Source organism: Chelonia mydas, chromosome 13 (assembly GCF_015237465.2).
Source record: "Chelonia mydas isolate rCheMyd1 chromosome 13, rCheMyd1.pri.v2, whole genome shotgun sequence".
NCBI classification, from domain to species: domain Eukaryota; kingdom Metazoa; phylum Chordata; order Testudines; family Cheloniidae; genus Chelonia; species Chelonia mydas.
This window is the reverse complement of record NC_051253.2, coordinates 30,945,602-30,958,269: the sequence shown is the minus strand read 5'-3', so window position 1 is coordinate 30,958,269 and position 12,668 is coordinate 30,945,602. Positions and strand designations below refer to the sequence as shown.

At 37.6% G+C, this 12,668-nt stretch overlaps 1 protein-coding gene across 6 annotated transcripts in view; it reads right to left on the bottom strand.

Moving 5' to 3' along the window:
- The window catches only part of RBM39 (RNA binding motif protein 39), a 47,615-nt gene that overhangs the window by 16,405 nt on the left and 18,542 nt on the right, over positions 1–12,668 (bottom strand). For 4 of the 6 annotated variants that reach the window (XM_037877244.2, XM_037877246.2, XM_043527353.1 and 1 more), the window contains 9 exons: positions 11,805–11,999; positions 10,558–10,623; positions 10,396–10,449; positions 8,578–8,695; positions 7,730–7,882; positions 6,817–6,954; positions 3,408–3,473; positions 2,059–2,263; positions 1,823–1,900 (listed from right to left, as the gene is read on the bottom strand). In XM_037877244.2, the coding sequence (XP_037733172.1) occupies positions 1,823–1,900; positions 2,059–2,263; positions 3,408–3,473; positions 6,817–6,954; positions 7,730–7,882; positions 8,578–8,695; positions 10,396–10,449; positions 10,558–10,623; positions 11,805–11,999 (1,073 nt within the window). The remainder of the gene's footprint in view (positions 1–1,822; positions 1,901–2,058; positions 2,264–3,407; positions 3,474–6,816; positions 6,955–7,729; positions 7,883–8,577; positions 8,696–10,395; positions 10,450–10,557; positions 10,624–11,804; positions 12,000–12,668) is intronic. The other 2 variants (XM_037877247.2, XM_037877243.2) reach the window with 1 other exon arrangement.

Below are 12,668 nucleotides of genomic sequence, written 5' to 3'. Positions count from 1 at the left end.
TATTCACTATAGGCCCATGTACTGATTAATATATTGTTTGTACATAAAAATGAGACTAGAGTTAGGTTGTGAGTAGTTTTGAGGATGTGTGTGTACTGTAGTTGGCTTTATGTTGAAAGTGCAAAGAGGTTTTAAGAGGTGAGGCATCCAAGTGTGTAGTTATGACACTTGTATGAACGAAGACTGCTTTCCCTGGAGTTTTAGCGATTTCATTCATTGGAAATGCAATGGAACAACCTTAATTTCGTTTTAAGTAAAAAAAGAAACCAAGGAATTCCCAGGTTTCTAAATAAATATAGATCAGTGAAGATATTCACATGACAGCTATCAGGATTGATCTGTACTATTCTTCCCGTGTCCTAGTGTCCACTGTAAAGTCCCACTCCCTTTGTGATCCCTCGCACAGCTTCTCACTGCACTGGCATCCCTTCACAATGTCCCTTGCATCACAAACTAGTTACTTGCCCGAAGCCCCAATGAAGATTAGGTCCTCACTGGTGCTGGAAGCTGTACACAGCCCACTTAGGAGACCACCCAAAGGACACAAACAGACAAAGGACTGAGGGATAGAGTATTATGCAAGTAAGTGAACATGGCAACTGGCAGTTTTGTTATGTTTTTTGCTTTTTTAATATAACTATTTTAATGGTAACAGATTGGAGGGGGGGGGGGAAACTGGAATGGAGATAAGAGTAAGGGAACAGAAAAAGTAAGGGGGAAATGGACAGTCACAGTTCCTCATCTGCTTAGCCATGATGAGCAGGCAGGGTTTTCTTGATATCACAGCCAAAGTGAGTCTTGAGGAGGAGAGAGTTGAAGGGTTATATGGTAGTAGCTCTTATCTGAGAGTCTTCCCCATTTGACAAACTCACTGGGTGGTAAAAGGCAGCATGTAGATGAAATGAAGATAGCTGTCACCAATGTAGTAAGTTACTAGATTAGGTAGGGTAAAGCTAAGTTGTGAAGAATCTTAAAGATAAAGAAAAGCATATGTATAATGTAGAGTTGAAAGGGGAAGACAATGGAGGGTCCTGAAGAGGACTGATGTGGCCAGAGCAATGAGTCAGAAAGATGACCTTAGCAACACTTTGTATGGATTTTTCAAGGGTAAGGTTGTAGTAGTCAATGCTAGACAAGAGGAGGTTGCAAATGTCAAGATATAAAATAGAAGCACATGATTGAGAGATTTACATGCATGGATGGAGAGGAAAGGTTGGATCTTTGAAGTGTAACACAAGAAACTAGATTTAGTCATGACTTGCATGTGCAAACCGAGAGGTCAGTCAAAGACATCCAGGTTACAGACTTGAGAAGGTGGCACAACAGTATGATTGTACACCGTGAGAGAGCTCAATAGCTCAGTTTGGGACTTGTTGACTTTAAACCCTGCAACTGACATCCATGAACAGGAAATGTCAAAGCATGACTATGGTAATTCCACATTAATAGGATACTACTGATCTGTGACTAACAGCACAAAAAACAAGTTGTTTCTCCACCCTCTCACGAGAGAGGCAGTGAGGACTCAGATTGCTAAGAATTATCTAATCTGTACAATGCACTAATAAGCGTACTACAGTATATTTGCAGAACAGCACAAATTGAACCACATTAAAATAAATGAAGAATACACTGTGATACGTTATCCTTATTTATGTTTGTAGATTTGCAGAGTTCAATAATTCACCATGACTGGGAGCTCTGCTGTGAACTACTATAGTTCTAATGTTAAATCACAAGATATAAAATATTTTCACCTCCCTTGAAGATATAAGCATGCTAAAAATAACGTGCCAAAATAAATGGATCCTCAAATTCTTACCTGCCACAGCACCAAATGCTAAAGATCCACTCATCTGCAGAGCCTGTTGTGCAGCTGGGGGAATCTGTAAACCAGTACCTGCGATAGAAAGTACTAGTCTGAGTTCTTCACTTGGTAAGTAGTCTAGGAATAGAAAGCTTAAGAAATCTTAGCGTTCTCAACATTAAAGGAAGTGAAATACTTCCTACTAAGTTAACCGCAATATTTTCACATATAACCTGTATTACCACACTTACCCTCTGCAAGTCTTGCCATCAACTGTAGACGACCAGTTGTTCCCAAGTCAATTCCAGTCCTTTCCAGTTCATCACTGTCCAAAAATGAACTAGCACTGGAAGCATCAGTGCGTTCTGTTACATGACCTACTTTCATTGGCCTGCCAGCTAGCTCAAATCCATTTAGTTGTTCCAAGGCTTTTTTGGCACACTCTGAATCTGAGAACTGTAAAATTATACATGGTCAGTGTCTAGCAAAGTTCACAAGGTACTTTCTATCAAACGTATTATCTATAAGAATATATCTGAGACACCTTTAACTTTAAAGAAGCAACTTAGGGATTTTTTGTTGGCATATCTATTCAATTTTTAATGATCATCTTCTGTTCTAGGCATCTATTCCACAAATTAAAAATTCCAACATAAATCAAAGCCATGCCTTCAGCTTTCCTCCAGTGAGCTGTCAGGAGTGAAGTCACTTTTCTTGGGTCATGCCCTTGTCTTGTGATCTCAATTACTGTAGCATGCTTTACACGTAGTTATGGGCCAATCAAAGCTTCAGGCAGTGCAGCATGCGGCTGCATGTCTACTTAGTCAGGTGTTAGCCACAGAATGCACATATAACAGTTACGTAGTTGTGGTGATTCCCCCCATCTGTTTCCATGTACAATAATCCAAACTTGGCTAACAGCCGAGAGCTCTTCCTTCCACCACATATTGCTGTGTCAGTTTAAACACTAGATCTTAGTTCCCAGTTTTGAACATCTGGGCCTGGCTAGATGGTGCTCTCCTTCAAAACCCCTAGCCTCTGCCATTTGATTCCTCTAACAAAACCCAAGCCTGATGACCTTCAGGACTTCGCGCAAAGGCCTATTTCCACTCAAGCTTTTCCTTGAAGGGGTGGTGACATAGCTTACTGAGGTAATTGGTAAATACTGGTCATGTGTGAGTTTACTTTGTTTTTAAATATCGTACTTAATCTCCCATTTGTTAATTAACCATCTGTGATGCCACCAATCCAGGATTGGAAGGCAGACTAAAGAGACATGCCCCAAGGGTTGGGATTGTGTAAAGTGAATAAAATATTTCTAACATACAGAGTGATTTGTGTTGCTGTAAGAGTGCTTTAAGGAGCTGGAACACAAAGAGCTAGCTCATCCTTGGAGAAAAGCAATCGGGTTATACAAAGCTCTTTTTTGTTTAAATCACATAGAAACCATCTGAAGAAGTTTTCTAATCTCAGTTTAAACCTCTGACTCTGGGCAGTTTGTTTCTGCCTGAGCTCTGAAATGCCCATGTTCAATCAGTTGGATTTTGGGTCACCAACCTAACCCACAACTCTGCTAACTTATTACAAGTCAAAATCTTACCGTAATAAATCCATATCCTTTGGAGCGTCCAGTTTCACTATCCATCATCAGCTGAATGCTTTCAATCTAAAAAATGAAAAAAAATTAGACTATCACACATTACATCCCATAAAGACAAATGAGCAGTTCAATTTAGCCTCCTCCCACACAAGTTTTTTGAATACATCGCAAGTTATCGAACAAAAGCATAAAACAGCTGGTATAAACACATGGTCCATAAAGGAGCTTAAAAGCTTTTGCTGGAAGTTTTTTTACTCAAAAAAGGTGGAGCTGGTAAAAGCATCTACATTAGCATAAAGGTAACTTGTAATTTACTAAAAGTGAGACATGCAGGGTCCTCTGTTGAGTGCACCAAAACAGCCTCAGGTATGTTCAATTTATTTTTATGGATTATTTTAGGCTCCTCAGCCAGCCAATGGCTTCCACTCAGATGTGACCTCTTAGCACATACTATGATAGCACAGCCATCACCAATTGCTGATTGTTACATCAACTCAGATACAAGCAATTGCAATTTTGTACAGTGTATCAAATTATAAAATGATGAGAGTCTAGTAGAAGCTAAACTAAAAAAAAGTATAAACATTGGAAGTCATATCCTTGCCTGCTGCTATTTTGGGCAGTGAACAGAATTTCACAAGTTACTGAATTTTTGAAAAAAAACCCAACTATTTGCAAATAATCTGTAACCATAAAATATCGGATTGTTATACATCCGTAAAGGGGGGGAGGAGGAATAATAAAGGAGATGATTTTAAAAACCCATATCTAAAATCTACATTCCATTTTCTTAAGTCTTTCTTGAAGACTTCAACCCTATCCCCTCCTGGCCTATACTATTCCTCTTACCAAAGCTTGATCAGGATAAAACAAAATGGATTTGAACACAATTAACAATTTCTTACAGTTCTCTGAAGGATATTCTTTTAACAAGGCTGTAACTTAATCATAGAATCACAGACTTTAAAGGTCAGAAGGGACCATTATGATCGTCTACTCTGACCTCCTGCACAATGCAGACCACAGAATCTCACCCACCCACTTCTGTAACAAACCCCTAACCTATGTTTGAGCTGTTCAAGTCCTCAAATCGTGGTTTAAAAGACTTCAAGGTGCAGAGAATCCTCCAGCAAGTGACCCATGCCGCATGCTGCAGAGGAAGGCAAAAAGCCCCAGGGCCTCTGCCAATCTGCCCTGGACGAAAATTCCTCCCCGACCCCAAATACGGCGATCAGCTAAACCCTGAGCATGTGGGCAAGACTCGCCAGCCAGACACTCAGGAAAGAATTCTCTGTTGTAACTCAGATCCCAACTCATTTAACATCCCATCACAGGCCACTGGGCATATCTTCTGCTAATAGTTGAAGATCAACTGATTGCCAAAATTAGGCTATCCCATCATATCATCCCCTCCATAAACTTATCAAGCTTAGTCTTGAAGCCAGATATGTCTTTTGCCCCCACTGCTTCCCTTGGAAGGCTGTTCTAGAACTTCACTCCTCTGATGTTCAGAAACCTTAATTTAAGGGAATATATGTACTCAGATTTCATTTAATAGGCATTTGACTAGTTAAGGAAGAAGTTAAGGAGTAAAGTGTCCCACCAAGTAGTAAATATAAGCAGTACACAAAAATGATTTTTGAGAAGCTAGATAAGCAGAGATGGAAGTGGGTTGCAAATTACATTCATTTAGTCTTTTTAAAAAATACAGCACTCAGACTGTAGACATCTCTAAGAATCGTTATACACATGCCCATCTGTAACTTTAATTTGTGTGTGTAGAGGGACACATTTTAACAGTTTCATTATATAATCCATGCAATACACTAGTTAGCTTAGTGTTATCCAAAGATTTAGCCCATATTTGGACATTACAAGGAGTTTAACTATAAGGCTATGGTTATGAATTAGTATGCAATGAAAACAAATATGACTTTTTTGCCCAGAGTACCCATAATTTCAAATTCTACATTTTACTTGTTAATTTCAATAATTTGTTTTAATTTCCTTTACTCAGCATTAGCAAGAACCTTTTCTAGAAAGGGTTATGTTATATGGGTTGCTATTACAAAAACTACTCTGAAGAGATATGTTCAGTTTGAAATAGTTAAAAATAGAGTGTGAAGTCTCATTTATTGCACCTCCCTTGGAATTTCTGCCATGTTCTGTTTTAGGATCACGTAAGAGGAAGATTGGCCAATAGCTGGTGAGACACATGATCAAAGGTGAGTTTATGGTGGGAGAGACTAAAGCATGTTTGTATTATAAGAGGAAGAATCAGAGGAGAAAGGTGAGAGTAGGGATGAAAATGGTGGCAAGGAAGATCAGGAGACAGGATGAGAGCTGGAAGCGGTAACAGGAGGAGATCTCAGTTTCAGTGTTGACAGAAAAGGCAGGAGAAGTAAATGGAATTGAGAGGAGGTCCCATCAGATTTCTAAAATTTTCTTTTGGAAAAAGTCAGCAAGATCCAGAGCAGAGAGGGAGAAAGGAACAGGAAGTGGTGGAGAAGAGGAAAGTGGCAAAAACCTATCCAGGGTTGCCCAGACAGATACCTGATCTGGGGGGGAAGGGTCAGGGATCACAGACTGTTGATCACAAATAAGATTCTCTTGTAGAGATAAAGCTTGGGCTTAGTATGACTTCTGCTGGTATTTGATTTTGTTGGAGATTTACGGAGTGAAAAGTTGTATCTTTTCCTTTTAGGGGAGAATACACAACTCTTGGGGCCAGGATGGAGGAGACAAAAGGAGCCCAAGAATACATCATTCAAGCTGTTAGCTACAATGCAGAAAGCATCAGAAGAGATTTATGTATACAGTTTTTAGAAACTGTCGAGTAAGTGGCTGACTGGATATTTGTGAGCTACTGAATGGCTTGTTTGGTATGTACAGGAGGTAGATTGTTGCAACAATTTGAGATTCCACAGCTCAAAAGGATCTTCCTGACTACCTCCTCAACCTCATGATCCAAAAAATCAAAGGGAAACATTTGCCTCAAAAGGGGAGGCAATCATAAGATCTGACAAACCATAGCTAGTTTAAGTACACAGAATTCCTTAAACATTAAAATGCGTCACCTAATCTTAGCTTGACAGGTTAGTCCCTGAATTCTCAGCTCTCCACATCACACCTACCTGTTCAATAAAAATGGTTGAGTATTATTGAAAATATCTTAATTTTAATACAAAATGCCTTATTTGTTTTCAGATGTAATCAGAATACTTAACCCCTACTGGATTTATAAACATGCACATACGTATGAGAACAGGAAGAGAAAATTTTTGTAGATGTGGAATTTATATTCAATCAGGATGCCCTTTCAGTCCTTTGCATTATATGAAACAGGATCTAAAATACGAGTAATCGCAACATGCACTTCATAACACCTCTGTCATCAATAAGAACTCACCCGACCAAATGGTTCAAAGATTCCACGAAGCATATCTTCAGTTATGTTGAAGTGTAATGATCCTACATACAGTCTCATGGGCCCAGCACTGCCTTTCTGTAGGTTATTGGCCATTGCTGCTGCTCTGTTTTTCTCTGCCTACGGACAACAAAATTTCCATTGTCTGTAACAGCCTAAGTAAAAATCTACTAAATCTAGTAAACTCACTAAAAAGTGGAAGCTCCATAACTCTCAGTAAAAAATGGCTTGTATATAGGCTAACTTTAATAACTTAAATGCTATGAAAAGTCTATGCTCTTGATTAGAATTATGCAACTAGAAATATGCCTCAAATGGAATGAACTGATGTAGATTATTGGTTTCTCTAGTAAATAGAATGCAGTTTGCTTGTTAAATATGCATGACTTCTACACATAGGATATGTACTATTGTATAAGTCAGTGAACAGTCCCCTTCTTAGCCTTAATTCCCTCATTTACCCTCTACATATCACTCTGTATTGATTTGTCTAGTTTTATTTCGACTCAGTTTTCTGTGCCTGGCAATGTTTATTAAAACTGAAGCAACCACTTCAGTTAAGGTTACAGAAATGTTTCAACTGTAACTCAATTTTCAGCTATTCAACCATAAAACAGTTGAAACAAGATTGGAGTCCAGCCATCTCATTCTCTGGCCTTTAGTGTGATTTGTGCTATCCCTTAATATAATTAACAGTAACAACATTAGTACAACTTCAGCATAAATATGGAGAAATCAATTTTGAAATGGAATGTGTATCTCTGCAAATTAAGTAAGTCTCACTGAAATCAACAGTGCTTCAAGGATGTGTATATTACCTCTTGGTCAAGCAGCAGATGCTGCAATATAAATGTTACATAATTCTATGACTAGTATACAACCAACCACAACTTACTTGCGATGCTTGTACTATGATTGGTACTCCCAGAACACGCTGTCCAGTTAGTCCTATTGCGAGAGGCACTGAACTAACATCAACAAATTCTACATAAGCAATTCCCTTGGAACGTCTTGAATTTCTATCAGAGATCATCCGCACATCACGAACCTACAAGAATGAAAATCTCAGGTTTATCATTAATCTCCATTTGGCACAATTAACTTTTATATAGTTACTAAGAGACTTCATGAATATGTATAGGAAGATAGCTATTGTTTGACTCAATACAAGATGCTTAATGATTTCATAACTGTGTAATAACTCTAAAGACTTGATACACAGTCACACTACCTTCTAAACCAACACATCCCAAAAAAAGTTAGCTTCATGAAAGTCATCTTTGGACTGACAATTTTGACATAAAACTGAAGGTAGTAAGGAAAAAGGGTTGTAAATTCCAGTTTGTCAAAGTTGTTGCATCACTACAAATTTTCTAACAGCTCACCAGAAGGGGCTACCATATTAAAAAGGGACCGAAACTTAAAATTCCATCTTATGCTGCAGACCCACATGCAAAGATAAAATCTTACTTCTTATTGCAACAATACATGGAGGACCTAATCAGAATTACTTCCATTGCATTGGTCACTGGACAAATGTAGGACACAGGCAAGTCCCCCATGAGTTAAAGCTCTAATTTTGCAAACCAGGCTGGACACAAAACTCCTGACTAAATATGAATTCCACGTGCAGAGGATCTGCAATAGGAGGCCACAATTTTGTAGAGGGCTTCAATATTGGAAATGTCACTGATACCGCACACAAACAATATTTATATGCTCATTTAACCCACCCTCAATTACCTTTCCTACAGTAGAGAAAAATTCTTCCAAGTCTCTTGGCCTAATTCTTGCAGCCAACTGCATACAGAACACTGTTCGAGCATCTCTCTCTTCAGGGGTCAAATTATCAATTGGCTCTCTGCAAAAAAAAAAAAAAAGGAGAAACTCGGTTCTGATTTAAGGCAACTCAGTTTGGTCAAATGCAGAATTTTATGTCATTTAAGCCTGACAAGAAGTCAAAACATCTACGTAACTTTTTTGTAAGTTATGAGCCAAGATTTAAAAAGAGAACCTAAATGTAGTCCTTTAAAATGATATTCACAAGTCGTACCACACAAGTATCCCCACTAACTTTAAAGGGAGGTGCTTAGCACTTCGTTACCAAACAAGTGCCTTTTTTTTTTTTTTTTTTTTAAAGTTTATATTGCAGAACTGCCTAGAAGACTCAACCACATTAGGGCCCCATTGTGACAGGCATTGAATAAACACTGTAAACTCTTTGGGGTAGGGTTTGTCACTTTACTATATAAAAGACAATATGCAAAAGACAGAGAAGGTAAGTGGGGGGAATGAAGAAACAGGTAACAAAATAGGATATTTTGTCACAGACTGTTCATTTCTTAAGACATGCAGAAGCAATAATCACAACAACTAGGGACCTAATTTTATGCAATTATTTTTAAAGACACACAAGTGACTACAGCCAAGATTTCAGAGAATAAGAGTCCTAGCTGGCTGTGTGGCCATTTTACACAAGTACACTGACTATCACTGTTGTATCAGTAAGTAATGCCAACATATCCATACACAGAAAGTCCCGATTGTTTAAACTTGGTCATTTGATATTTTAGTTGCAGCATTTGTTACCACCAAAAATGTAAAAAAATCCAAAAGATGCAAAGAGTAGAAGTTCTAACAAAACAATCAAGTAAACTGCTAACAGAATAATTGCTATATAATTGAATAATTACTGTAGTCACTTGTCCTAGCAGCACTGTTTTAGGAGCAGGGAACATGTCAAAGTGCAGTGTGTGTTAGGGCTGCACCACTTTTTTTATTTAAAAATAAAAACTTAGATTCTGAAGAATATGATTACGCCATATAGACCTCATATACATTATACAGGGCAGATCTAGCCCAGATCATGGGTGTCTGACACCCATGTATTAATCTGACTTTACACACTGGAGTTGAACTTTCAGTACCACATTCAGTGAAACTAAGGGTGTGGAATTTAGGATTTGACACCACACGGTGTAAGAAAATAAATATTTAGGCTAAGAATGAGGAAAACTTTCCTGACAGTGAGATGTGTTAGACTGGGAAACAGTCACTCAGTTTCATTGTCTTACATACAGTGTAACATACTGTAGATAAAAATCACACACTTGTAAGTTGATGGACTGGATGACCAAAGTAGTATTTTTCCATCTCAGCTTTTATGATTCTATAAATGAGACTCATGAGAAAAAATGAGCCAATTTCAACTGGGTAAACTATAACCTAATTCAAATAGTCTTAAATATGAAAAGCAAGGCAGGATTTATGCAAAACAATTTTGCGACAGTGAACAAGGTGTTTACAGTAATTGAATTTATTAAATTTTATGGATATTCCTTCAGCAGAAAAACAATATAGATTTTTCCCCCCCAAGCCCTCCCTTCCATGCCAAGCACCATGGATACCTATATTGATCAGACAGATCGATTTGGACACTGGCAATCCTAAATCTATCTTGCACAGAAAGTAATTGTGCAGTTCAAGATGCAGCATCATCTCACGTAACATTCAGCATAACAAGACTAATTACAAGCTAAGAAATAGTGTGAAAATAGCTACCTAACAGGGCTCTTGTCTTTTCTGAATGGACTTTTGCTTCTGGAGCGCCGTCTGCTGTAAACATTAAAAAATACTTACTAGATTATCAAAAAAAAAAGTACAAAGTAGCTTAATTTTTAGTACAGACACTTAAATAGCCACAAAAATAGAAAACTCAGAAACCTTAATTTGATGCTGTGAGGCAGACCAATCTTCCCTCTGATAGCACTGTTGAATTTTGGACCAGAACTAAGGTAAAAACAAAGAAGAGCTTGTTATAAATCCAGTACATGACTAGGAAAAATATAGTATCCTGCCAACCTAATGCTTACTGACGTCCCTGTTTTTTAATTGTTATATGGGCACAAATACAGTTCAAGACAAGTAGTGCTAACTCAAGAATATCAGTTTGACACAAATTATAAGAAAAGGTTATCATTTGTTCATTCCAAGGATCCTCTATTTTCCTATACTTATTTTAATACTATTTCTGCATATACATATATGTAATCAGAGGCTTTAACACACATTAAGCGTAACTGTGAGCCAACCTCTTAAATAAACATCTCTTGTTAACTAAAGATATTCTCATCTACCATTAGCTACACTGTGCCACCAAGTGGCAATGATGCAGCTCAGGCAGAATGCCATCATCCACAAAGATCACAGACTCAAAAACTGATTAGAAAACAAACTTTGAAAAAAAATATGCTCCATTGCTTGCAGACAGCTTTTTCATGTAACAGGTAGTCCTTAGCTACCAACTAGGTATCTTCCTTCTGGAATAGTTTTGTCCATTTTTTTCTACATACCTCTGTTTACTTCCTGCTTTATGCACCAGCATCAGCGATGTCAGCAAAGCTCTGGGAATACAGTTTGTTAGTTAACGCCTGATGCAAGTTTGTTAGTTAACGCCTGATGCAAGCCCAGCAGGAAGAGGGTAGTTCATATTTTTTATGGATCCCATAAAAGTTTCTTTTTAGAAGCAACAGCAATAAACTTAAGAACCTGCGCCCTACTGTAAACTATCATCCAGTTTTTTAAGTGTTAAACCTTCAACTTGACCTGTTTTAACTACTACTAAGTGTCTTTTACTAGGACTTTCATAGATAATTTCCTTTCATCCTAATCCTAACTAAAAAATTATATTCTGATTTTATGCTACTTGTTTTTCTATCAATTTTTAGTTCAATTTAATCAAAATATAGGTTATTTGCTTGTAGTTTAGGATAAAAACAAAATTACTATAGTAACTGAAACATATTACATTACTTCCATTGTTCTCCTTACTGCCTTGTAAACTGCAACATTACTTTGAACACTTGTTCAAAGTAAAAAGTAAACTGACTAGTTTAGAAAGTACATAGTTCAGTTCAAACTTTTACAATATTGATGTGAAACATGCTCAATTGTACATTAAAATAACCTACTATGGGCTTCTATAGCGGCCTCTGAATCTACGTTCTCTACTTCTAGAGCGGCTACGTCTGCGTTCTTTGCTTTTGCTGCGTTTCCTTTCCCGGCTTTTGCTCTTTTTCCTCTCACGATCACGGCTTCGTTTGCGCTCTTTACTTTTGCTCCTCTTCCTCTCATGACTGCGACTTCTGCTCTTGCTCTTTTTTCTCCTAAGAAAATACAACTTATGTTACAGATGTAAAGAAATCTCAATGTTGGCTTCTGTCATTATGCATTAGCTTTCCTCATCTAATTAGTCCGTCTTCTCCCTGACAACGTACTAATTTTATTTCTGCAACCTGTAATGCCACAGACACTAACATAGGAACAGTGACATTATCAGTTTTTATATGCTTGATCAGCCATTAGCAAAAGAGATCATTTTAGAACTCTTAAAATTTGAGCATGAATGCTCCCTAGTTTCAAGCTCTCTCATCTTTTGGCTTTGTAAATATTAAAAAATACTAAGCCTCCAAGCATGGTAGTGGGGCTGAATGTGAACTAGTACATATTAAATTCAACACCTCAATTACTATGTTGTAAAAGTATTTCCAATGAGCATCCAAGCTTTCAACATCTGCTAAGATGGAGAGTCAAGTGGGGCTGCCTTTTCATAGTAAAAATAAGACAAAAAGGACAAATTACCTATTTTTTTTATCCTGACAGACAGACATCTTGAAATTTTGCAGCATTACTGTAACAGCAACAACATGCAACTGTCTTCACTTCCTATTAACTACAGAATTCCAGAAGAGCTGTTTAAATTTCACAAACCTGAAACTGTTCACTGCTTATAAACTAAAATAGTAGTTACTTTTCTAAAAGATCACCACTGTACA